The following is a 27,510-nucleotide window of genomic DNA, read 5'->3' as shown; positions in this document are numbered from 1 at the left end:
AACAGTAATAATAATATCGGGAGCTAAATTAACAACCCATAAATGATGTAGGCACACAGTTGCGATTTGGTTAGAATAATATTTATTCAGAAAGCAAACTAATAGCGAAAGTGGTCGTATTTAGAGTTACTGTTACACTCGAGTGCATATCCATTCTACTCGGTTCGATTATTCACAATCTCATCGCGAATTACAAGTCCAATACTCCACCTCGTTAACTATGCGGAAAGTTAGAGTTCACACTAGGCGCACGGCTGCTCTCCTCAGAGAGACCAAGTCCCGCGATACCACACAACGTGACATTTTCTAAGTCGTTTCACTTCATAGCTACTTAAAGAGCGACCGTGCGCTTTCGTGTCTTCACCAGCACTGTCCCTCTGCCCGTCAACGGTCGCATTTCTCCGCGAGGCGAACATCTTCGCTCAACTGACTAGTGCAGTTCCCTTTCCTGAAGTCGTCCCTCTGATTGACTACAGCTTTTTCTACATTATTTTACATTTTAACATACTTAAATAATCAAAGCTTGACCACTTTCACATTCTGTATAAAGTAACAATAATATCCATTACATAATAAACGTTACATTCTTTTATATAAAACCAATACCATTTCTTTCTTAACTTCGAATGCCACGGGCCGTAGCCTTGCACCAATGTGCTTTTTGATAAATAAATAAACGACAAAAGTAACTATTATGCACTAAACCTTACAACAAATATTCTTTTACCTAATGATTAAATAAGGTGTCATGCTGTCATCATTCAATGTGTTTTGTGTGGTGGAAATGATGATGGTCCCGACGGAGGCTCAAGTCCGCCCTCGGGCATGGGTGTGTGTGTTTGTCCTTAGGATAATTTAGGTTAAGTGGTGTGTAAGCTTAGGGACTGATGACCTTAGCAGTTAAGTCCCATAAGATTTGACACATGTTAGAACATTTTTGAAATGATGATCTGATTATTAACTGAAAATAGTGGTAATTTGAATTTACTATATCTTTTAAGAAAATAAAGTTACAAAGTTGGTATTGACAACATTTGTCATTCTAATGAAGCGCGTCAAACCGTTCAGATTTTAGCATTCAGGTATTCGTTACAAAACCTGTTAATTTCAGTTTAACAGTAAATCCTAAACTATTATAGATATGATCAATATTCAAGTTTTATTGGTTGTTGTTGTTGTGGTCTTCAGTCCTGAGACTGGCTTGATGCAGCTCTCCATGCTACTGTATCCTGTGCAAGTTTCTTCATCTCCCAGTACCTTCTGCAGCCTACATCCTTCTGAATCTGCTTAGTGTATTCATCTCTTGGTCTCCCTGTACGATTTTTACCCTCCACGATGCCTTCCAATACTAAATTAGTGATCCCTCGATGTCTCAGAACATGTCCTACCAACCGATCTCTTCTTCTAGTCAAGTTGTGCCACAAACTCCTCTTCTCCCCAATTCTGTTCAATACCTCCTCATTAGTTATGTGATCTACCCATCTAATCTTCAGCATTCTTCTGTAGCACCACATTTCTAAAGCCTCTATTCTCTTCTTGTCTAAACTATTTATCGTCCATGTTTCACTTCCATACATGGCTACACTCCATACAAATACTTTCAGAAACGATTTCCTGACACTTAAATCTACGAAGGACGGCAGATTAAAATTTCCGTGGTTTCATTCCCTGAATTACTACAAAATTAAATAGTTTTGATAAATGTTTGCCTTTATGGCTGATCTTAGGTGCGCCACTGCTATGTATCCGTGGCCACAAACAGCTACGACGGGGTTTCCCTATGACGTAGGTTCTCGTCTGTCTGACTCGCACACTACAGCGCTTAGGTCTCATTCAGCACAATAGACGCCTGTGAATTTCCCCATCTCGTGGCGAACCTGCGCTGTTTGTGGCACACGGTCCTGGTTGACAGGGTTCGTTTCATAATTCCTGAAGGCTGACTCTTTCGGCCGTACACTTAAACGAGAGCGAAATGCTCGTTAAACTACAACCGGCGGTGTTGGGTGTTGCAGACGAGGAAGACCTGTTCATGGTGTCGGACCTGCTGCTGGGCGGCGACCTGCGCTACCACATCTCGCAGCGCGTGCGCTTCTCGGAGGCGTGCGTGCAGCTGTACGTCTGCGAGCTGGCCATGGCGCTCGACTACCTGCACAGCCGCCGCATCGTGCACAGGTGGGGCGCGCAACAGGTGCACCGCCTCGCGCCAGCACTGTGCCGCGTCCCCGCACGCCACCCTACTGCACTCACGTACGGCGAACGAAGATTCCTGTCATCTGGAAGCGCTGTTGGCAAGCTTTTATCACGAAGTGCAAAAGCCAACCGTCAGTACTGACCAAAGCTTTAATTGTCTACAACTGTGACAACACGCAGGTGTTGCCGTAGAAAAGTAAACAAAATCGCTTTACATATCTGCTCATGCGAAGCATACAAAAAAGCCGTGCCAAGTCAGTTAGGGACCTTCTCTCGCCGTACAAAATATTCAGGTTGGTCACGATTAGTGTGAAAAACTTGTAAGGGTGTTTCTGTGTGGATTGTGCTGAGAAATAACTGTTAAGCAAAGGAATTCTATACATTGTACCGTTTCCGAGGTAATTATGTGTAAAGTCCGGCCAATCGGTCTGTTGCGTGCGCAAATTCAGGCACCCCGCCAGAAACGGTGTCGCCAAATGTGTTTTTCGTTTTGTTTCCCAAATTCCAGCCAGAGAGTGATACTGTGGTGTGCGTACTGTAAGACCTTCAGTACACACATCATCAGATTATTTGACTTGTCGCCCTAACGAAGTTGGCTAGTGTCAGCAATATGTCTCGTGGTCTTATTGTGGCGTGTTTATCTTCTGCCGTTAGGTCAGACGATAGAAATGCCACTTGCACGCTTAGAGTAGCAGATTGACGGTGACCAACATTAAACAGAACTTGATTAATTTTCACACACATTTATTAAAATAATAAAAAGCATAGACATTACGTAACTTGATTCGCCGGCAGGAGTGGCCGAGCGGTTAAAGGCGCTACAGTCTGGAACCGCACGACCGCTACGGTCGCAGGTTCGAATCCTGCCTCGGGCATGGATGTGTGTGATGTCCTTACGTTAGTTAGGTTTAAGTAGTTCTAAGTTCTAGGGGATTTATGACCACAGCAGTTGAGTCCCATAGTGCTCAGAGCCATTTGAACCATAACTTGATTCTGGATGCTGTTTACAATTGACAATCTGAAGTTCCTTTGGTCTTGGTACGTTAATCTTATTCTCACATATCTATGATACTTGACAAAGTGTCTATACATTTATCTTCGTGGCTATGTACAGGAATATGATAATCTTATTAGGTGCAGACTGAAACTTGACTATAGACTGGTACAGACTAATGCAGACTCGTACAGACTGGTGCAGACTAATGCAGACTGACTAATCGGAGATCTGTACACTCATTATAATACCTCGCGCGTTCAGGTATCACTGCGCGTGTGTGATCCAAGAGGAGAAAAAGTTCTACGTTAGCAGCAATCTCACTGGCTGCGTTACATATTAATACGTGGATCGGCGGAAGCAGAATTTGGTCCGTCTCTAAGGCAGCGCCATCTCGTAGTGCGGAGATGGACGAGCGCTGCGCCTGCGCTGTTGTGCTTAGCGGGGCGCGCTCTAGTGGGAAAACTGTGTACGCTCTGACTACGCGGAACTATGTACACAACAGATACAAAAATTGTAGATTGGACGGTACTAATGACTGAACCCGAACCAAAAGCTGGGCAGTCTCGTGCGCTATCATCTACGCTAAAGGGAACAACTGACACCATTTGTATATGGCAGGATGCTTGAATTTACACGCGCAATGGCCTGATTGCCTTACCTCAATGCCAATTAACGAGGAAACGATGCAACATATTAAGTTTGTTTCTGAACAGTTATGTTTCAACACAACCTACCCTGCAACGCCGTAACAAGCTTTTCAGACTGTTTCTGACCACCCCATATGTACAGTGATCCAGCTGTCTCTACCGTTGCGATTTATGCAACTCGCAAAGCCTTCAAATATCACATGCGATATTTGATATTCTCTCGATGGCTAAGAATTAACTATGAGCCCTACGGAAAAAATGAACAGGTCCTTTTTGTATGAAACACAGTATAGATTAATTTTGTACTGGAAGTACTTGTGGTTTTCGAATTTTTTAAACTTTTTTTTTAAATGCAGAAACTATTACCTCCAGCGAAATCGTATCTCAGTACAAAATTTAGCTGTATCCACTTTCCTACAAAAATGTTCCGTTCAATTTTTCTGTAGGACTAATAGATTATGCGGAGCAAGCGAGATAAGAAGAAAATCTAGCACATGGTATTTGAACTTGTCGCGGGCGGCATAAAACCCAGCGTTACGGGCAGCTGAATCACCCTACATATGGCGAAGTTGCATTCACGAGTCATGTGCATGCACTGTCAGTTAACTGTTTTCTCTACACACAACCTTCTCCTAATAGAGACGAGGCAATGCATAACGTCATTACATGTATACCTCGAAAGACAGGCTGTGGTGCGTACGTCACGAGGGCAGGGTACAGCTCGCTCTTTCGTTTAGAACAGCAGACTACCTGCTTTTCTAAACCTGTTCTCTCTTAATTGGGTGTTAAAGTACAGACTAGATTTGCATCACCTGTTGCAGTCTGTTATTATGGCGAGTTACTGATTGGTAATGCCTCAACGACCAGAAGTTCATAGGCCTACTACAAGTTTGTTACGGCTGTGCTAGGCACAATGAACCAGAATCATGCCAAAATGATTATCCGTTAAATGAGGCGCTATATCTTGTATCAAATGACGACTGTTAAGGAGAAGAGACTGAATGCTATAAACAAGCCAATTTATGTCGAGAATACAACGTAAATCGTAAATTGCAGCATATTGAAAAGTTGCGTGTTTCGTTGCTGTCCTAGTAATCAGTAAAACTACATAATAGCGGATTCCAGTATAAAATGCAATTCTTGTTTGTACGTAAATACCCTATTACGAGCTGACAGGTTTAAAAACGCAGTTCGTCTGCTGAGTTGAGCGATTGATGGACTGAGCGCGTGCTTACCCTCGTGACATACGCCTAGCGGCCTGTCTTACCCGTGGGCCTCGTTGTATACCATTATCTTGTTCAGCTTCCAGGTGGATACCTGCTACAGGCGGCTTATTCACTAGACGATACATATTATTTTTATTATTATCATAGTGTTCTCAGTCAACAATATTTGGTTGTAATTATGAGGCCGTGAGTATTGTATGATTGTATTCAGAAACGTGAGAATGGATGGAATAAAGTGGGGCAAGATTGCGTGTTTAAGATTTAAATTACGATGTACTGCATGAAATACAGCAAATAACATTGATATGTTAACTAATATTTCGTCTTATTTTTGGTTGTTATACTCTGAAGCGCGAAAGGAACTGCTATAACCACGCGTATTCAGATATCTACATCGACATCTGCGTACATACTCCGCAATCCACCATACGGTGCGTGACGGAGGGAACCTCGTACCACAGCTAGCATCTTCTCTCCCTGTTCCACTCCCAAACAGAACGAGGCAAAAATGACTGCCTACATGCCTGTGTACGAGCCCTAATCTCTCTTATCTTATCTGTGGGGTCTTTCCGCAAAATGTAAGATGGCGGCAGTAAAATTGTACTACAATCAGCCTCAAATGCTGGTTCTCTAAATTTCCTCAGTAGCGATTCACGAAAAGAACGCCTCGTTTCCTCTAGAAACTCCGACCCGAGTTCCTAAAGCATTTCCGTAACACTCGCGTGATGATCAAACCTACCAGGAACAAATTTAGCAGCCCGCCTCTGAATTGCTTCTATGTCCTCCCTTAATCCGACCTGATAGGGACCCCAAACGCTCGAGCAGTACTCAAGAATAGGTCGTATTAGTGTTTTATAAGCGGACTCCTTTACAGATGAACCACATCTTCCCAAAATTCTACCAATGAACCGAAGCCGATTATCCGCCTTCCCCACAACTGCCATTACATGTCCCACTTCATATCGCTCTGCAATGTTACGCCCAAATATTTAATCGACGTGACTGTGTCAAGCACTACACTATTAATGGAGTATTCAAACATTACAGGACTCTTTTTCCTATTCATCTGCATTAATTTACATTTATCTTTATTTAGAGTTAGCTGCCATTCTTTACCCCAGTCACAAATCCTGTCCAAGTCATCTTGTATCCTCCTACAGTCACTCAACGACACCTTCCCGTACACCACAGCATCATCAGCAAACAGCCGCACATTGCTATCCACCCCATCCAAAAGATCATTTATGTAGATAGAACACAACAGCGGACCCACCACACTTCCCTAGGGCACTCCAGATGATACCCTCACCTCCGATGAACATTCACCATCGAGATATGTAAACAGGCAGAATACGGCGCTGCTGTCAGCAACGACTACATAAGTCAACAAGTATCCGGCTCAGTTGTTAGATCGGTTTCTGCTGCTACAACGGCAGGTTATCAAGATTTAAGTGATTTTGAACGTGGTGTTACAGTCGGCGCACGAGCGATGGGACACAGCGTATCCGAGGTAGCGATGGATTGGGGATTTTCCCGTACGGCCATTTCACGAGTGTATCGTGAATATCAGGAATCCGATAAAACATCAAATCTCCGACATTGCTACGTAAGAATCCTGTCTGATCACCTGCATCCATTCAAGTCCATTAAGCATTCCGACAGACTCGGACAATTCCAGCAGGACAATGTTGCACCCCATACGTTCAGAATTGCTACAGAGTGGGTCCAGGAACGCTCTTCTCGCCGGCAGCTGTGGCCGAGTGCTTCTAGGCGCTTCTGTCCGGAACCGCGCAGCTGCTACGGTCGCAGGTTCGAATCCTGACTCGGGCATGGATGTGTGTAATGTCCTTAAGTTAGTTAGGTTTAAGTAGTTCTAAGTCTAGGGGACTGATGACCTCAGATGTTAAGTCCCATAGGGCTTAGAGCCATTTTTGAACACTCTTCTCAGTTTAAACACTTCCGCTAGCTACCAAACTCCCCAGAAATGAATATTATTGAGCATATCTGAGATGTCTTGCAATGTGCTGATCAGAAGAGATCACCATCCCCTAGTACCCTTACGGATTTAATGACAGACCAGCCGGATTCATGGTTTCAATTGCCTCCAGTACTACGTCAGACATTAGTGAAGTCGAGGCCGCGTCGTGTTGTGGCACTTCTGCGCGCTCGCTTGTATAGCAGAATCCGAAAGGGATATGTAAAATTTAAGCTGTAATAAGTAATAAGTTAAAAAAGTGATGGAAATAGGTAGTCTTACGCGACAGATGGGTAAGAATGTGTTTCTAGTCTGATAAGTTTGCCATTTATTATCATAGTGAGAAAAACGTAAGTGTCATTCAATGCTTATTCTTTGTTTAAACTTGAATATACGTTCTTGTACTGGACCTCGTTTCTCAGAATATAATAATTCTAATTAACACAACAATTTATTTAACGAACAATTCAAACGCTTGTGAAGAAGACAGATATTTCCATCAGAATAAATAATATTTAACAACAAGAACGGGAGCTCTGCCGCAACTTCTCACAATTTAGACACTAAACTCTGTTCTGTTACTGGACTGTTGCACTGTTTATTACAACTTCACAGCGAAAAGTTTTGGATTTCCTTTCTTTCTGATTAATTAGAATGGAAAAGTTTTCTATGTGGCTTCTTTGCTTATCCAGTACTATGGAAGTTATTCCCTAATGTCTCAAAAGATGTCCTACCATTCTGTCCCTTCTTCTTATTAGTGTTTTCCACACATTCCTTTTCTTGGCGATTCTTCGTAGGACCTCCTCATTCCTTACCTTCTCATTCCATCTAATTTTCAACATTCTTCTTTAACAACAAATCTTAAATAAGTCGATTCTCTTCTTCTCTGGTTCCCCAAAGTCCATGTTTCACTACCGTACAATGCTATGCTCCAAACGTTCATTCTCTGGGATTTCTTCCTCAAATTAAGGCCTGTGTTTTATACTAGTAGACTTCTCTTGGCGAGGAATGCCCTTTTCGGCAGCACTTTTCTGATTTTGATGTCGTGGGTTTTTGCTGCCCAGTTAACAGAATTCCTTAACTTCATCTACTTCGTGATCGCCACTTCTAACGTGTCTCGCTAAAAGCCTTTGTCTTTCTTCGATTTACTCTCAGCCGATATTGTGTACTCATGAGAGTGTTTATTTCATTCAGCTGGTCCTGTAATTCTTCTTCTCTTCCATTGAGAATAGCAATGTCATCAACGAATCACATCGTTGCTATTCTTTCACTTTTAATTTTAATTCAACTCTTGAACCTTTCTTTTATTTCCGTGATTGCTTCTTCGATGTATAGATTGAACAGAAGGGGTGAAAGACTATATCCCTTTATTACACCGTTTCTAATCTGAACACTTCGTCTCTGACTACTGACATTCCCTCTTGGTTCTTGTACATATTGTATATCACCCGTATTTCCCTAGAGCTTACTCCTATTTTTCTGAGAATTTCGAACATCTTCCACCATTTCACATTGTCGAACGCTTTCTCTAGATCAACAGATCCTTATATGTGTCTTGATTTTTCTTCAGTCTTGCCTCCATTATCAATCACAAAGTCAGAATTACCTCTCTAAAGCCAAACTGATCGTCATCTAACACATTCTTAGTTTTCTTTTACTTTCTTCTATATATTATTATAGTCAGCAACTTATATGCATGAGCTGTTAAGCTGATGTGTGATAATTCTCGCACTTGTCAGCTCCTGGAATCTTCGGAATTTTGTGCATGATGTTTTTCCGAAAGTCAAATGGTATATTGCGAGACTCATACGTTCTGCACACCAACATGAATAGTCATTTTTGTGGCCATTTCCCCCAATGATTTTAGAAACTCTGATGGAATATTGTCTACCGCTTCCGTCTTATTCGGTAGCAACTCTTCCAAGGCTCTTTTAAATTCTGATTCTAATATTGGATACCCTGTCTCTTGTATATCGACTCCTGTTTCTTTTCACATCACGTCATGAGACAGGTCTTCACCCTCATAAAGACAGTTAATGTACTCTTTCCAGCTATCTGCTCCCTTTTCTGCATTTAACAGTGGAATTCCCACTGCATTCTTGCTTTTAATTTCACCGAATGTTCTTCTGACTTTACTGTATGCTGTGTCAGTCCTTCCGACAATCTTTTCACTTTCGATTTTTTCACATTTTTCTTTCAGCCATTTCGTCTTAGCTTCCCTGCACTTTCTGCTTATTTTCTTATTTAATTTCTAAGTGACTTGTATTTCTATATTCCTAAATTTCTCTGAACGTTTTTGTACTTCCTTCTTTCATCGTTCAAGTTAAGTACTTCTTATGTTATACACGATTTCTTCACAGTTCCCTTCTTTAAACCTCTGTTTCTCTCTCCAATTTGTGTGATAGCCCCTTTTAGATGTGTCCTTTCCTCTCCAACTGAACTGCTTACTGAGCTATTCCTTATAGCAGTATCTATAGCCAGAGAGAACTTCAAGAGTATCTCCTTATTCTTTAGTATTTCTGTATCCCATTTTCTTGTGTATTAATTTCTCTTGACTAATCCCACAAACTTCAGCATACTCTTCATCACTACTAAATTGTGATCTGAGTCAGAATCTGCTCCTGGGTACGCCGTACAAATCTGTATCTGATTTCGGAATCTCTGCCTAATCATGATAAAATCTAACTGAAATCTTCGAATATCTCCCGGCTTTTTCCAAATATACCTCCTCCTCTTGTGATTTCTGATTCGTTAGTACTAGATCAAATTTATTGCAGAACTCAATAAGTCTTTCTCCTCTTTCCCTTTAGTTTCCATATTATCTCGTAATATTTTCTTCTACTCCTTCCCCTTCAACAGCATTCCAGTCCCCATGACTATTTGATTTTCATCTCCCTTGACTTGCTGAATTAGTCGTTTTGTATTGCCATATACTCTATTTCATCGTATTCGGCTTGTGACGTTGGTATGTATAACTAAACTGTTGTCGGTTTTGGTTTGCTGCCAATTTTGATGATAACAACCCTATCACTGATCTGTTCACGGTAAGTCATTTTCTGCCCTACCTTACTATTCATAGCGAATCCTACTCTCGTTAAACCATTTTCTGCTTCTGTTGATATTTCCCTCTACTTATCTGACCAAAGACCCTTGTCTTCTTCCCGTTTCACTTCGCTAACTCTATCCCTCCCTCCTCCCCCCCACTTTATTTAGATTGAGGCTTTTCATATATTTTAGTTTCCCTACCACGTTCAAACTACTGACATTCCACGCCTCGACTCGTTATCTTAATTATTGTAATTCTAGTTATCGTTTGAAAGAGCTCACACATGCTACTTCTGACTTCTTTACGTTTATCTTCTTGGTAAATCTTGTTGTGATTTACATCTACATCCACAGTCTTCAAACAAATGTCAGCTGTGTAACAGAGGACATTTCCCATTTTACCAGATTTCTTTAGTTCGCTAGTCATATGACTGGTTAAATGCAGCGTAAGACAACTTCTACTCCAGCGGCAGGCTCTTCGTTTCTCGCGAGCATTTCCACCCAAAGTCCTTAGTCATTTATTGGACATGTTCCAATGTGTGTGATCCCCTATAGCTCTCTATAGTAAAATGCAATTTACTGAGTGATGTTTCATCATCCTCTCCGTTCTTCTTATCAGTATTCTCCTCGTATTTCTATTCTTTTCTATTATGCCGAGAGACATCTCGTTTCTTATCTTACCTCTCCATCTAACATTCTTCATTCTACGTCAAAACACTTTCATTCTCTTCGTATGCTGTTTCCATATAATCAATAATAGTCTAACGTAGATCGTTGTGCTCTTGATGTATATTCTCCCAAATTGCTTTTTCAAATAAAGGACTACATTTAATACTAGTAGATTATTTTCGGCGAGAGTGCCGTCTTTGCATGTGCTAGTTGGCATTTTGTGTCCTCCCACCTTTATCCATCATATGTTATTTTGCTTCCAATATAGCAGAATCCCATCACTTCGTCTACTTCGTAGTCCCCAATTTTCGTGTTAAGTTTACCATTAATCCCTTTTCTGCTACTCCTCGTCATTTTTGTCTTTGGCATGTGGAATAATCGGGTCTACTGCCGGATGTTTCTGTCGCTCTGGCACAATATTTCGGCCAGGTAACTCGTTGCCTTCTTCAGGTGCTGCCTGAGACTGCCATATTGGAGGATCTTGTCCAGTACTTATGCCCAGAGGGCGCTGGGTGCTCTCTCTGCCGTCCGCGCCCGCCTGGCGCTGCTTGTAATGTGTTGTCTCTTCCCCGGTGCTCCCTCGGACGTCCGCGCCCGATTTGGGGGAAGGCCAGGACAAGAATGGTACAGCTCTACCCATTATTAAATCCAGCGTCAACACTACCATCAAGACTGGGGGTGATACTGTACCTTACACTGGTGTATCAATCTTAGACTACGCCGCTGTTGTGTGGCGCAATGCTGCTCCAACCCACATACAACGGCTACATCTGCCATACCGGTTCCCAACGAATGAACTTCACCAACTCGCAGGGGTACCTTATTTGAAAGACCGATTCAGAACCACTGCCAAAACCTTTTACGAAAACACACAACAGTCAGATAACGAACTTGTACGAGAACTTGGACCCAGAGTGCACTACCTGGCCTCCACCCGATGATCTACGCGAATAACAAGATTACACATCTTGTGTATATATTTTTATATAATTTTAATAATTATAATAATTTTAATTTTATAATTTTAATTTTATTTGAATTTTAATCTTAATTTAATTTTATTTTAATTATATTTTAAATCTTATTTTATTGTATTATTATTTATTTATTTATTATTATTATGTTATATATAAAAAAAGGTGAATGAATGAGTGTGAGAATGTGTTAACTGTAATATGTATGAGTGTGTACAATGTACATATTGTGTGAATGTGTGAGCGAATGAGAGGAAAAAAATGAAAAAACAGAAAAAAATGAAAAAAAGAAAGAAAATAAAAAATATATATAAAAAAAAATCTATCATACATCCAATGTATTTTTATATCATTTAAAAGCAGGAAAAAACATGACAACCAAAAAGCTATTGTTTTAATGTCAATTTTTATTATTGAAGGCGTAGCCGCATGGCTGGAACTTCTATTTTCAGAGTGGGTAATTCTTGATGCCCCAATATATATTCTGCAGCGGCTCTCAGTCCAAATTCCGTGATAATTGAACTGTGTAATCCAGTGAGCATATCTTGTAATTTCTCCTCGCTTCTATTTAGGTTAGTAATGCCATGTGTAAACCTTTTCATTGATATTATGTCAGCATGAATTTAAACCCTCTTCTGAATGTATCTCTTATTTCTGTCATTGATTCTCTGATGCACCGATTAAACAGTACGGGAGAAACCTACATCCCTGTCTTACATCAATTTTTACCCCGAGCACTTCGTCCCTGGTCTTCCATTCTTATCGCTCTTTCTTGATTCTTGTACATATTGCATATTAGCCGCCTTTTCCCAAAAAGAATATTCTGATTTTCGAAGATTTTAATATGTTTCACGTCATTTTACTTCATCGAACGCTTTTTCTACATCGTAGGGTCCTATGAACGTGTCCCGATTTTTCTTAAGTCTTGATTTCATATTCATGTAGGTGCTTTCCTATCTCATTTTTTTCCGCGATTTCTACACATGAGCTGTTAAGCTGACTGTGTAATAATTCTCAGTCTGTCTCTGCTAACTTCGGGAATTGTGAAGATGGACTTTTTTCTGAAAGTCTGATGTTATGTTTCCAATCTCATAAATTTTACATAGCAACCTGAATAGCCGTTTTGGTCAAATGCTTCAAATGGATCTGAGCATTATGGGACTCAACATCTGAGGTCATCAGTCTCCTAGAACTTAGAACTACTTAAACCTAACTAAACTAAGGACATCACACACATCCATGCCCGAGGCAGAATTCGAACCTGCGACCTTAGCGGTAGCACGGTTCTAGACTGAAGTGTCTAGAACCTCTCGGCCACTCCGGCCGGCCGAATAGCCGTTTAATTGCCAGTACCCACACTGGTTTTAGGGAGGCCGAAGGAATGTTCTCTATGTTTTCTGCCTTCCTAGATTGCAAGTCTTCCTTAGCTCTGTCAAACTCTGACTCTATTACTTGATCCCATACGTTTTTCAGGTCGATTTCCATTTCTTGTTCTGTCACCTTTGAAAGGGCATGACCGACTTCCTTCCCCTTCCATCGCTAATCCGTTGGGACCGGTGACCTCGCTGTTTGATACCCTCCCCAAAATCAACCAAGCAACCAACCAACCAACCAACCAGCCAGCCAACCAAGTACATGCCTTAAATTCTTCAACAAGTGCTCGAGTTGTGTTACGGGAATTGTCTCTACCCTGGTCAAGAGCCCAAAAGATTTTAAGGTGCATTTTACGTTGGTATCCCTACAAGATTCAAAATGGCAAGATGGGCTACAACACCATAACATAGCCTTTCGTTGTTTTGGCACACTTTTTGACGACATTTGACTGGGGAATATTACTTGGACAGACGAGGCGCATTTTACTTTGCACGGTACCATGAATATACAGGACTGTCACATGTATTTCTTCGATGAGATGACACCTCGCGAGCCTGCTAGGTGTTCAGTGATATCTGCACAATATAAGGATCTCCTTGTGCAACACGCGTGTCCAGCTTTACAAAAACACCACTGTGTCCACAACACTATTTTCATCCAAGATGGAGCGACAGCGCCTGTCGTTGTCAGGTGAAAGATTTTCTTCAAGATACCTTCGATAACGACCACACCATCTCTAGGCAATGTCAAGAAATGTGGCCTTCCAGGTCTACCGACCTAAAAATGTGTGTTTCTGGTTGTGAGGATGTCTGAAAGATCATGTCGATCAGGCCTGTAACTGGACTCATCCAGTTCTGATGGATAACATGTGACGATGTCACTTTAGTTATACCAGATATGCTGATCGCCACTGCCGTCCTAGCCGTGTTACGGATTCTGCATGTTGCTGAATCGGGAGAACACATTGGATACATACTGAACTTGCGACGGTATCTTAACAATCGTGGTAGAACCACCGTTTTCATGTGTTTGATCGTTGCTCCCCTTTTCCTGCATCCGCACCACATTCTGACTGCTTACAGCACCATATTTCCACCTGATGGCAGAAAGTAGAACTGTTACTTTTTGCAGCATACTCCCAGAGCGTATCGATTAATGAACATACCTACGATGTTTCGGTATCCTGTGGTACATACAACTCGCACCGAAGCACTCGGAGCACCGTCCGTTTAGTTATAACCATCGAGTATTTGTTCCGTTACCCAATGTTTCTTCGCAGTTAGCCTTCTTCTACCTATATTTCTCTGTCCAAGTTCCGTTATTACCCGTGTAAGAGATGTCCGTTCGTCCTGAACCGGACTGCCTACTGTGGTATTCACTATCACTGTAGCTACTAACTTAGATATTTTCAAACATACATCGTCTCCCTTGAGTGCTTCAGATTCCTACTTCTATCCATACTCCTTCTTTCTGCTGAATTTATTAAACTTCAGTCAACTGCATATCATTATAAAACTGTGATATGAATCTACAGCTGCTCATGGGTATGTCTTAAAATCCAATAACTGTTTCGGCATCTCTGTCTGACCATAAGGCAATCCCGCTGGAATTTTCCTGTGTCTTTAGGCTTTTTACAAGTATACTTCCTCCTTATGTGTTTTTTGAACAATGAAATCGATATTACCAGCTGACATTTACTGTAGAACAATTTGCCTTGTTGTGGAGCGGCAGGTAAACTAAAAAGTATAAATTTACTTCGCCGTTTACAATAGCATGTAAATTACTTTTGCAGTCAATCAGAAAGATTTGGAGAACATACTGACCATTGTTTCCAGTCTGCAAGTCCACATTAAAGGAACTGTTCCTACTTGCTATTTACTCAGTAGCATCAGGAGCTATGACTGTAAATAAAAATTTTGAGTTGTAACTGATTCATACATTCAGTACATGTTCACACGCACAACTATAATAATATTCCAGAAAATAATAACAATCTCCTTATGGGAAACATCACTATTAGCTGCTCAGAGGCGACCTCTATGGTAAGTTCCATGTAAAATGGTCAATCAACCCGACTTCTAATCATCAAAGTTAATTGGTGGCCTTAAAAGTGAAAAATAATCTCTCAACTTGCGACGTGGTTTTGTCAACATTACGGAGATACACAGACAGTTACTTCCGTGAAATCTAAGCGTTTCAGAATGGTGTACAGTTCTCGCGAATTTACTTCCTACGTTTACCGAACACGTTTGGCAGGTGACGTCCTCCGCGGCAGCGCGTAAGCCGGCGTTTGACTGACGCAGACAGATTGATACCTGTGTGCAAAGTCTCTCCCCCAACTGCATCTCTGGCCATATTTATACAGGGTGGTCCATTGATCGTGACCGGGCCAAATATCTCACGAAACCAGATGGCGCTATGGTTGGCCCGCTAGATGGCGCTGCCATAGGTCAAACGTATACCAACTGCGTTTTTTGAAAAAAGGAATCCCCATTTTTATTACATATTCGTGTACTACGTAAAGAAATATGAATGTTTTAGTTGGACCACTTTTTTCGCTTTGTGATAGATGGTGCTGTAATAGTCACAAACATACGGCTCACAATTTTAGACGAACAGTTGGTAACAGATAGGACCGATGTACTGAGCATAAACGGCACACACGATTACAGCAGCCAAGTAGATCTGCTATTGCCGAACATTGCTTGGATATTGGTCAGCTTATGTTATACAACAACACCGAGATATTAGTATGCATGTCCAACTATTGGAACAGTGTTATTAAGGGTGCAGTTGAGATTACATTAGCGAGCAACCTTGTAAACAGGGTTGGAGGTTTCTGCTTAAACTTTGTTTGGAATCCTGCTCTTTCCCTTGTCAAAAAACAGATGGACAGAGTCAGTGTTACCTCATCTGCTAGTTCGTAGTCTCACTATCGATATCTCTGACTGGTCATCTTTGGTGGCACTAGAATTCAGTGTGTGCTATGTTTCCTGCATTAGTCCGAGAACTGAGGTTTCAAATTTAGCTGTATATCGCCTGTCCGTTGGAGTTTGCCTTGGAAATGTCGGGGTGTGCTCCCGTCGAAATATTGGCCGTCGCTGTTAATACTGTCTGGATGTGTTCCCGTAAGTTGTTCGAAAATTGTATACGCCAGGAGAAACACTGGCCTCACATTGTATGTTGGATGATCGATGGCAGTGGATGCAAGGCGTCGGATTGTTGCAGATGTCGCAGCATTGTTGTGTGGTCTGGCATTGTCATGCTGAAAGAGACGGTGCCCCATGTGTGGACTACCTCATCGAATTCGTGCTTTCAATTTTGTGAGGGTCTCACAGTACCTTAAGAAGTTTATGGTGTTGCCTTTAGGCATGAATTCCAATTACATCGCTACTTGAACATCTCACAGCACTGTGAACACAACTTGAACCATTTTGGCGACGGTATTACTTTGTAGCGGAATTCCAATATATTCTCTTGTTTTCTGGATCAAAAAGATGTACCCAGCTTTCATCTCCAGTCAAAATGTTGCTAATGGACCCATCAATATCACGCTCAAAACGCAAGAGAAATTGTTGAGAGATGTTGAATTCTCCTCAGAAACCTGTGTATAGCTCGGTGTCTCTCACGACCGCCATAGTTACGCTACACATTGTCGTAATGAACGGAACACTTCGGAGCCCTCAAGCGGAAAAGGTTTGCAACTTGCGTCAGCAAAGCCGAAAAGTCGACTGAGGGTGCATGATATGTGATGCCCAATTAATATTGGGAACAGAGTAAAACATTTATGAGGCGTTACCTTTCAGCACGGCCTCGTATTTGTTGCCATTAGATCCAATATATTCCCGTGATGGGTGTGGTGTAACAGTATCTGTTCTAAGTAGTTTTCAGAGAAGACATTTAGCAAGATTTCTCGGACTGTCTTGTCATGCCCACCATTAACAAATTTGCTATTGCACCGACTCATTATTGGAAGATTAATGTCTCCTCCGATAACAGGAGTATGACTGAAGACCTTACGTAGTAGTGCCACTTTCCGGTAAGTACTACAATGGAATGGCGTTTCAAGTGTGTCAAGTAGCACGTATTGTAGAAGCATCAGTAGCGCTTGCCGGTAATAGCTTGTATCTTTTGAATAATCCTTGTTTCTCGATTATTAGTGCAGTATTGGGTCCGCTTTAACCTGAGTAATAGGTAATTTGCTGTAGTTCTGAGTGTATAAATCTTACCAATTTTTTGATGAAGGCCGTTTTATATTGTGATAACAGAAGGACAAGCCGAAATCTATTAAATATTAATTGAATACTCTTTCTTCTCATTAAATACGACGAAATATTCCGACATTTGCTTTTAAACTGGAAAATATTTAATACGAACACCCAACACTGCGATACAGAAAAATATTTTTCATGAAAATGAGTCTTTTGGTGCCTAAAGAGAAATAAAACCACATTTTTTTGCAAACAGTGTGTGTTTTAACCTCTGTTTTTCTATATAAGTTTGGCTTTCAGTGATTCTCTCTAGTACCATGAAAAATATTTCCTGTTGTTTTAACACGTGCCCCATTTTCTTGTACCTTTTGGCAGTTAGCATTTTTCCGCATATCTGTTTCCTCGCCTATACTGTGGAAAAATTTCTCATTTTTTAATTCTACGTCTGCATACATACTCTGCAGGCTACCGTATTGTGCGTGCCGGAGGGTTCATTGTACAACTACTAGTTAGTTCCTTTCCTGTTCCAATCGGAAACAGAACGAAGGGAAAATGACTATCTCCATGCCTCCGTACAAGCCCAAATTCCTGTTACCTAACTTCATAGTCCTGTCATTATTCAAAAGACCAGATCGCGCTATCGTTGGGCCATATTCACTGTACGGAGGTAGATTTCAGTGTATAGAGATATTCCATATAGCCTTCAGAAAATCGTTGAAGCCATCCTCACCCAACGATCTCATCAGCACCACGCAGCCCACCCATTCTGTTCAGAATCTTCAAACTTACCAAATCCTTCAACATATCTCTCATCAGCTGAAAAATGAAAATAAACATTTTCGTTTCCATTGACTACTCAAAAGCCTTTAATTAGCCACAGTATCCGTGTCTGCTCTCCATCCTAAAGCGGTCCGAGACCATTAAATCATCCAAAAATCCGAGATCCAACACTCAAAAGTCTACCCATGCATCAACAATCCAGGTAAGACGACGCACCAGTCGCTTCATGCGTTATTCTTACTCACCCATTAGAACGCCAATACTGTAAATACGAAATTAATCATAACATATAACTTCTTTATCTGTTAAAGCCTACAACGTTACGCTCTAATCTTAGCTCAACGTATTTTTTCGGAACTCCCTTCCCTTTCATCATGAAGTCATGGTAACAATCTTATATCATATTATTAATTTTAAAACATAGCAAACATAGTAATTTTCGCGAGTTGTTGTTTTAAAAACAAGCTTTCATCGCAGTTGTTACATTTTGTTTTTACCGTCGCTGGTGATGTTTTAAAATGGCCGTTTAAAGGTAAAATAAGTGTTAATAACGCCTCACTTTTGAAGGAGACATCATGAACAGTTGGTGAAATGTGCAGATTATTGGGAGCCAGATGTCGTAATGGTAATACACGGCACTCGTATTATGAACGTCGGCGGTTCAAGTCCTCGTCCCGCCATCCGTACTGAGATTTCCCGTTATTTCCCGAAATCGCTTGAGATGAATGCCGGAATATGATTTGTCAAATGGCGAGTGTGATTTCCATCCCCCATATTTTTCTAATCTGAGCTAGTGCTCCACCTCTAACGACCAAGTCGTCGACGGGACATTAAACTCTCATCTTCGTTCCTCTCTATACAACTGATGTACAATTTTCGTGGCGATTTACTGCTTTGAAAGTATATTGGATTTGTAATTGCTTCCTCCCGTACTGAGTTCGCAGTATGTCTAGAAAAACTCCTCTTTCCCCTCTGTTGGCGCAGGACGCTGCTATCAGTTCGCTATGCTTGTGTCGCATCGTGCAGGTGGCTGCCACAACACAGACGACGAGACCGACCGCTCTGCTCCAATTACGTGGACGGCAGCTCTGCCGATACTGCATCAGGTGCAGCGTAACAGTTTCGCCGGCGAAATAGCTTGTCTTGGAAGCTCGTTAATCGGAGAAAGGATTTGCTCTCGGCCGCTCTGGGAGCTGTCAGATGGAACGCTATTGCGCCGCCTCTCGTGTGGCAGCATCGGACAGCGACGCCGTACACTCTACCACGTTGACCAGACCGAGGGGATTCAGGTCAGCTGCAACCGATGCTTGTAAATAATACTTGGAAAATCATTATGGACTGGTTTCTTCCCATCTACATCGACGTGATGTCTCAGCAATTTAGACTTACGGGTTTGCAGAGGTTTCATAGAATCTTTTTCAGACGTTGGCTGCTACTCTGAAGTGAAGAGGAAGGAAAGGAAATCGTTGTGAAGCGTATAAAACAAATGAAAAGACTGAGAAGTTGAAGGCCAGCGCTAGCTTATCAACAATGTCAGCTTCACTCAGTCCTCGATCCAATAGTTTTAAGATCAGGAATTCCTGGTAACCCTCCACTTTTACCTTCATGGTATTTTTCGCGAAGTATACGTAGGAGAAATCAATACACTACTCGTATTCCCTGACTCTTCAAGAAACCAACGCTCTCGGAATTTTAAAAGTGAACCACCTCGTGTAGTACTCGTGTAGTACTCTTACAGTATCTGCCACTGGAGTTAAGAGATAAACACTCCTTCCAAGGAGTGACCAAGTTGTAGTTAAAAATAGTGTCTTCTAGGCAGTATTCCAGTCGTAAATGTCGTGTGACTAGGGCCTCCCGTCAGGTAGACTGTTCGCCGGGTGCAAGTCTTTCGCTCTGACGCAACTTCGGCGGCTTGGGCATCGATGGGGATGAAATGATGATGAGTAGGACAACACAACAACCAGTCCCTGAGCGGAGAAAATCTCCGACCCAGCCGGTAATCGAACCCGGCCCCTTAGGATTGACATACTGTCGCGCTGACCACTCAGCTACCGGGGGCGGACAGGACGTCAATTTATTGGCTTTGGTGGAGTTGTCTCGGCGGCACCTATTATTTTGCATATTAATATGTCGGGGTGGTTTTCTTCCCATATTAAACTGCAAAATATTTTTCATTACTTTGGGAAGTTTCTTGTGATGTTTCTTGTAAGGCTCGGTGTGCACCATTTATGATGCAGTTTACCATGTAATTAACTACGAACATGTCGCTGATGCTGTCAGCAACAGGGGTGTGTATGTTGGTTGCAGTTGAGATGAATTCTCTGTAGAGAAGACGGGATTCATGTACTAGAGTAAGATGATGTAGTGGAAAGATAGGTGGAATATGGAAGTAATTTATAGTGTCGTTCGTGATATTTTGTTGGTGTAAATCAGTAACATGCTGCATTTCAGCAGGATTTTGAAGAATGGAATTGGCGCTTTCGATTACGCTGAGTTTAGGCTGGGGTACGGATTTTAGTCTTTGAATTGTTCAGGACGGTAGCTGGGTGGAGGTACGTTTGCTGTTCACTGAAATCCAGAGAAGGACAGATAAGAAAATGCAGCCAATTGCATCCAGTTTTCTACAGTGATTTATCTCGAGATGGTTGGAAAAGCAATAACTGGGTAAAGAATGGCAGTGTCGCTTGTTGGTAATGATGGAAATGTCGTGTAAATTCTGACTGTCCGTAAACAGGCGCCACATCTGCTTATCACTAGGTGAACGGCGGAAGCTATATTGTAAATGTTAAACACTCGATGTACACGATTCAGGAACTGACATGGGACTGAGTGTTTAGATAATGTGATTTTCGCTCGGATTTCTCTTTTTACAGTCAAAGTGCAGTCATCTCTAGACCTTACCAGGGATACAACATGAGCAGACATTGGTTTGGAGTCGAGAGGATATATGGCAGTGTTTCCTCTGCTATGACGACAACGATGTAATACGGCAAGGAACAAAACACTCACCTTCTTCCACGGTATAGTGCTACCGCTTTATTCAGTGTCAGTGTTTTATTCAGTAGGTACTGCCATTTTCACTAAATCTATAAAAACGTTATTCATCTTCAGTAACCTCTTTCACATCTGAGTCTTAGTAAATATGATGCATTAAAATATTCTAGTTTCTCAAATGTAATTTGTGTATACTGTTAGAGCATACTTCACAACGATAAGTCAGTTTCATTTCCGTTGGTATATACATATATTTCCTTGTTCTACACACAAACCGCCTACAAACAGAATCCAAAATAGTTACTTTCACCACGTCATACTCGATATTATACTCATAGGAACTCTGAAACCTACCTATACATTAGCAATCGTAAAATTTCAAGTATTATAGGTGCGGAATCAAAACACAGCGCTTAACTATTACCTCTGTGTACTGAAATTTATTCAACCAAACGTTGCACAGAAATAGGATTGAAGTACTCACGCTCTTATAGTGAGTAGTTAAGTGGCCTTAGTGTGTAACAGTTTCCAAGCAGCGTATTTTCATCATGAATACGTGTCTCCGCTTATTTTTTCGTCTTCTGTGATCGTGATCTGTGTTCGGCCGGTCTTTGTGACCGAGCGGTTCTAGGCGCTTCAGTCTGGAACCGCGCGACCGCTACGGTCGCAGTTTCGAATCCTGCCTCGGGCATGGATGTGTGTGATTTCCTTAGGTTAGTTAGGTTTAAGTAGTTCTAAGTTCTAAGGGACTGATGACCTCAGATGTTCAATCCCATAGTGCTGCCTGTGCTGCCGAATGCGTGTCTAGTGTGATAACCACAGCGCCACCTCGCTTGCTTTTATTGCATGTTCAGGTTAGGTTAGGGTTACTACAGAGAATCTAGAAATCACGATACATCTATGACGTATACAGTCCCGTCACATTGATGTGACCACCACCTATGTCAACCTGAACATGCAATAAAAGCAAGCGAGGTGGCGCTGTGGTTATCACACTAGACACGCATTCGGGGGGACGACGGTTGAAACGCGCGCCCGGCCATCCTGATTTACATTTTCCGTGATTTCCTTAAATCTCTTCAAGCAAATGCTGGGATGGTTCCTTCGAAAGGGCACGGCCGACTTCCTTCCCCATCCTTCCCTGATCCGATGGGACCGATGACCTCGCTGTTTGGTCCCCTCCCCCGGACCAACCAACAGTGTAACAACGACTCACGGGCGACAGGTGGCAGCACTAGCAGAGGAGAGAGTATGAAGCGTATCAGTGGGACCCGGGAAGCAGGGCAGCCGTTACCGTAAGACTGAAACGGAACAATTTATCTGACTTTTAAAAGGGCATAGTCATCGGCTTTCAGGCTGAGGGTGGAAGCATTTCGGAAACGGCTGAATTTGTGAACTGTTCGTGTGCTGTTGAGGTTAAAGTATACCACGCACGAGAACATGACTCTATCCAGCTGTGGCACGGCACAGTCCATAGGTGACAGGCGTGAATGACGGCTGTGAGTATGTGTCCGGGCGAATAGACGTGCAACTGTCGAGCAACTGACTGGCCAAATGAACCAAGGGGCTACCGACAGTGTGTCCCCAACAACCGTTCAACGAACGTTGCTGCGTATGTGCCTCCGCAGCAGGCATCTCGTTCCACGCTGACTGATGTTCATTGGCGACTTAGGCAGGACGTCCACTGAGTGGCGACAGGTGGCCTTTTCAGACATGAATCGCGTTTTATGCTCTGTTGTTCCCGTGGCCGTTGGCGTGTACGGCGTGAAACGTCTGAAAGCAAACACCCTGTAACAATCGTAAGAAGGGTCCAGGCTCTGGAAGAAAGCGTTATGGTCTGGGGAATGTTTTTGTGGCATCCCCTCGGTGACCTCGTCGTTCTGTATGGCACAGTGGATAACAGGAGCAAGCACCTGTTCCTGGAGACCATGTCCATGTCTACATGCAGTTTGCTTTTCGTTGGCGCGGTGGAATCCACCAGCAGGACATTGGAACGTGCCATATTTTGCAATTTAGGCGCGTGATTTAGAGAGACCCAGGTTGGGTTTACCTCACTCCCCCGGCCACCGTACTCCCCAGATTTAAACCCAATCGAGAATCTATTGGACCACCCTCATCGGGCTGCTTGCGCCATTTCTTATCGACGAACCTAGTGCAGCTGGCAGTGGAGTCGGCGTGACTTCACATTCCTTTTGGTACCTTCCAGAACCCCACTGATACTCTTCCTGTACGTCTCGCAACGGTCCGCATTGCAAAACGCGGTTATTCGGGCTTGTGACAGGTGGTCAGATTTACGTTGCTGGACAGTGTAATATCCGCTAAACATGAAAAAGGAAAGAAAATTCTGCGTGTTACAACTCACTCAGACATAAGAAATTTCGAATAGTCTGGAAAGACTTTGTAGAAAGGTCTCATTTTCTGTTAAGTCGGAAGTCAAACACTAGTCTGGTCATTGAGATTAAGATTGTTCGTTCGTGCATTTCTTCTTTCTTTCTTTCTGAGGTGGTTTTTCCCAAACAGTGACGGTAGATTTACTTCCTTAACGTGAACTAATGTTCGGTCCACAATTACGTTATATTTGTACTGAAACTGACACACCTTATGAAAACTGGAAAACTAGAATATTGCCACCTAGAGTGAGGAAAAATATCACATATACGATATTTAGATTTCTATGTGTTTGAAAAATGTTTAGGTTACAATTTGTGCCCACAGTAACCGAAATGTACTGCTTTTAGCATAATAAGTGGTGCTGTTGTTGTGGACTTTAGTCCGAAGACTGGTTTAATGCAGTTCTCCACCCCAGTGTTTCTTGCGCAAGTCTTCTCATCTATGCGCAAATACTGCAAACCACATTAATTTGAAGCCGGTTAGAAGAATCAAACTTTTGCAGCTCCTCAATAACCCCACTACCCCTCTTTTCCGCCCACTACCAAAGTAACGTATGCTTGATGCTTCAAGATGTATCTCATTAGCCTAGCTCTTCGTTTAATGAAGCTGTACGATAAGAGTTCCTCTGTACCATCATATTCTCGGAGTTCCTGTTGTCTACTTTTATACACTGTTTACCGTTCTCTTATGCTTTTCTTACAAAGCCGTATTCCACGCAAATACCTTCAGAAAATATTTCCTGTTTCTATTCGATTTTAACAAAATTCTCTTTTCAGAAATGCTTTTCTCGCCAATGCCAGTAGGTATTTTACATCTTCTCTACTATCCCAAACAGCAGAACTCATCTACTACTTTCATTGTCTTATTTCCTAATCTAATACTCAATTTATCGTCGTAGTTAATGGTTGGAGACACAACATCGTTGTTAGAGGCAGTCTAAAAAATTCAGATCGTAGATGTTGCCCACTGATGGAATCGTCTATACAGTTGGAGTTAACACACTCAACGTCAGTTAAGGACTGAAGATGGTGTACTGAGGCATCAAAACTTGTAGTCATATATGTCTGACAAAAATCTCATCGCTATCAAATATCTACTTAGGGGTTTTACAGTTCGGATGTTTGCTTAATCCCAGATGAGTTTGCTGTCAACTGCTAATGCCACGAAGTTGAATCTGCTGCACCTACATTTATTTACACTTATTGAGATTCTGATGGGACAACTCTTACATGTTCTGAACTGCAAACACTTCTTAAGGTTTCTAATTATTTTTTCGATCTATGAGCTACGCAAATCCTATTGTGAGTATATTTTAACCACATGTAACAGATTTCAGTTATCCTAGCTTAAATATGACCTTCAGTTTACTGCATAATGCACATCTCTAAAACCATAAAAATACGAAATATTTTACGCGCTAAATCTACCTGATATATTGCAAGTCACTCGGCGGTATGAATGGTGGCAATCCAGAAACGCTCAGCGTGTGTTATGAAACGAACGTCGAACAACCATGCAAAAATAGACTTAAATACTGTATCTCTTTTGTATTCCTAGTGATACACATGAAACATCTACTGAATTCCTTGCATGGTGAGTATGACATTAGGTACTTACAGGGAGACCACACGGCAGTCATATTGATGGAACGTGAACACTATTACTCAGTCGTCGAGTGCAGTTAGATGCAACTCTAAAAAATTGTCGAGAAAATTCTCTTTGGCGTTTTCCAACCATATTTAATATGGTAACATAGAGTCCTTTGTGTTCAGCAGGTAGTGTGGCTATGGCTACGTTGTAGCGTGCTACACTAACGAGGGTTCCGACCTCAGAGGAATAATTTTTTTTAGAAAAAGTGCATGTTCTACGAGCATTTCCGTGTAGCGTAAAATCTACACTGACTGGGAAAATTTAATTTATAATGTTTTTTATCTAATTTAAAGCATCTTGATTAACAAACTTTAGTAACTGATCGGTAATTAAGAATTTATGTTTGCACTGGAAACTGGATTCTTGTGTTATTTAGCTTGGTTAGTTAATTCGGGGGGGGGGGGGGGGGCGGAAAGGGGTCAAACAGTGAGGTCACATCGGTCCCATCGGATTAGGGAAGGGTGGAGAAGGAAGTTCGTCGTGTCCTTTAAAATGAGCCATCTCGGCATTTGCCTGATGCGATTTAGGGAAATCACGGAAAACCTAAATCAGGATGGTCGGACGTGGGATTGATCCGTCGTCCTCCCGCATGCGAGTCCAGTGTGCTAACCACTGTGCCCCCTCGCTCGGTGGATGCTTGTGTGAGATATGTACTTACAAGGGAACCTCCCCATCGCACCCCCCTCAGATTTAGTTATAAGTTGGCACAGTGGAAAATGGTTCAAAATGGCTCTGAGCACTATGGGACTTAACATCTATGGTCATCAGTCCCCTAGAACTTAGAACTACTTAAACCTAACTAACCTAAGGAGAGCACACAACACCCAGTCATCACGAGGCAGAGAAAATCCCTGACCCCGCCGGGAATCGAACCCGGGAACACGGGCGTGGGAAGCGAGAACGCTACCGCACGACCACGAGCTGCGGACTGGCACAGTGGATAGGCCTTGTGTGGAACTATGAAAAACTAAGCAAAATATACAGACTGAGTAGTCCATGCGAAGATAGGCAACATCAAGGATAATCTGGGCTCATGTGCGCCGTGGTCCCGTGGGTAGCGTGAGCAGCTGCGGAATGGGAGGTCCTTAGTTCAAGTCTCCCCTCGAGGGAAGGGTTTCTCTTTATTTTCGCAAAGTTATGATCTGTCCATTCGTTCATTGACGCCTCTGTTCACTGTAATAAGTTTAGCGTCTGTGTTTTGAGACCGTACCGCAAAACCGTGCGATTAGTAGACGAAAGGACGTGCCTCTCCAATGGGAACCGAAAACATTTGATCGCAAGGTCATAGGTCAACCGATTCCTTCACAGGGAAACACGTCTGATATATTCTTTACGACACTGGTGACGGCATGTGCGTCACATGACAGGAATATGTTGTCGATCTTGTACACTTGGCGAATGGGTAAAAAGATTCTTCTACCTTGCCCGATTTAGGTTTTCTTGTGGATGTGAAAATTACTTCCAAAAAAGTGATGAAAACATAAGTGTTTGTCACATAAACTGCAACAAGTGAATCCAACAGTTTCACAGTCGCACACTTTCTCCTGTGCTCTGTCAAAACATATGTTTTTAACGTTTTCAAATTTTTCCGTGTGTATACCGTCAAATCCTGCATATGTCCAAGCAAATCTGAAGATGTCCTGGAATTTTGGAGAGCGAAGTTGATTATGTGTGAGTGCCTGAACTTTGATAATTGTCTGAAAATTAAAAAATTAAACTTTTCGCTCGACGGAAGACTTGAACCAAGGACCTCTTGTTCCGCAATTTCTCACACTAACCACGGGACCACGGCGTTCCTGAGTTAGGTCTCTCCTTGATGTTGCCAATCTTCCGCATGGAGTACTCAGTTTGTATATTTTGATTGTTTTTTTCATAGTTCCACAAAACTTCTTCCTGTTTTCTCGATTGATCTGTGTTCAGTTTTTCAAGGCCTATGCACTGTGGCAACTTATAACTAAATCTGAGGAGGGTGCGATGGGGAGGTTCCCTTATTAGAAACAAGACGTGTATTTTTCATAAAAATCACAATTATGTCTCTTAATTGGCATACATTTGATGAATTTTATATTTAAATGATAAGTATTGGAGCTGAACGAAAAAAAGAAAGAAGTAATAATGACCAAAACGACGCTCGATGCAGTGTTTGTCAGCCTCCAGCGCTACCGTTCTTGTTTCTTCGTCTTTACGTATTCAACGTCTACGGAAATGCTTGTGGAAAAAATATGATTCTGCCAGGTATCGAACCCAGGTCCTCCACATGGCAAGCCATCACTATAACACAGAGTGACACTGCTTCCCGATAGAAGTACTTAAATTAAACTTATTAAAAATGATCAGAAAACTTCACGATAAATTTCCTCGAGAATTGTTTAGAATTGCAGCGATCT

The 27,510-nt window shown here is 42.0% G+C and overlaps 1 protein-coding gene across 1 annotated transcript in view; it reads left to right on the top strand.

Moving 5' to 3' along the window:
- Positions 1-27,510, top strand: part of LOC126176756 (serine/threonine-protein kinase 32A) — a 558,947-nt gene that overhangs the window by 338,748 nt on the left and 192,689 nt on the right. The window contains exon 4 of the mRNA XM_049923925.1: positions 2,013-2,172. Coding sequence (XP_049779882.1) covers positions 2,013-2,172 — 160 coding nt within the window. The remainder of the gene's footprint in view (positions 1-2,012; positions 2,173-27,510) is intronic.

This window comes from Schistocerca cancellata, chromosome 3, assembly GCF_023864275.1.
Source record: "Schistocerca cancellata isolate TAMUIC-IGC-003103 chromosome 3, iqSchCanc2.1, whole genome shotgun sequence".
Classification (NCBI taxonomy): domain Eukaryota; kingdom Metazoa; phylum Arthropoda; class Insecta; order Orthoptera; family Acrididae; genus Schistocerca; species Schistocerca cancellata.
Note: the sequence above shows the minus strand (reverse complement) of the source record. Positions and strands in the feature narration are given on the sequence as shown.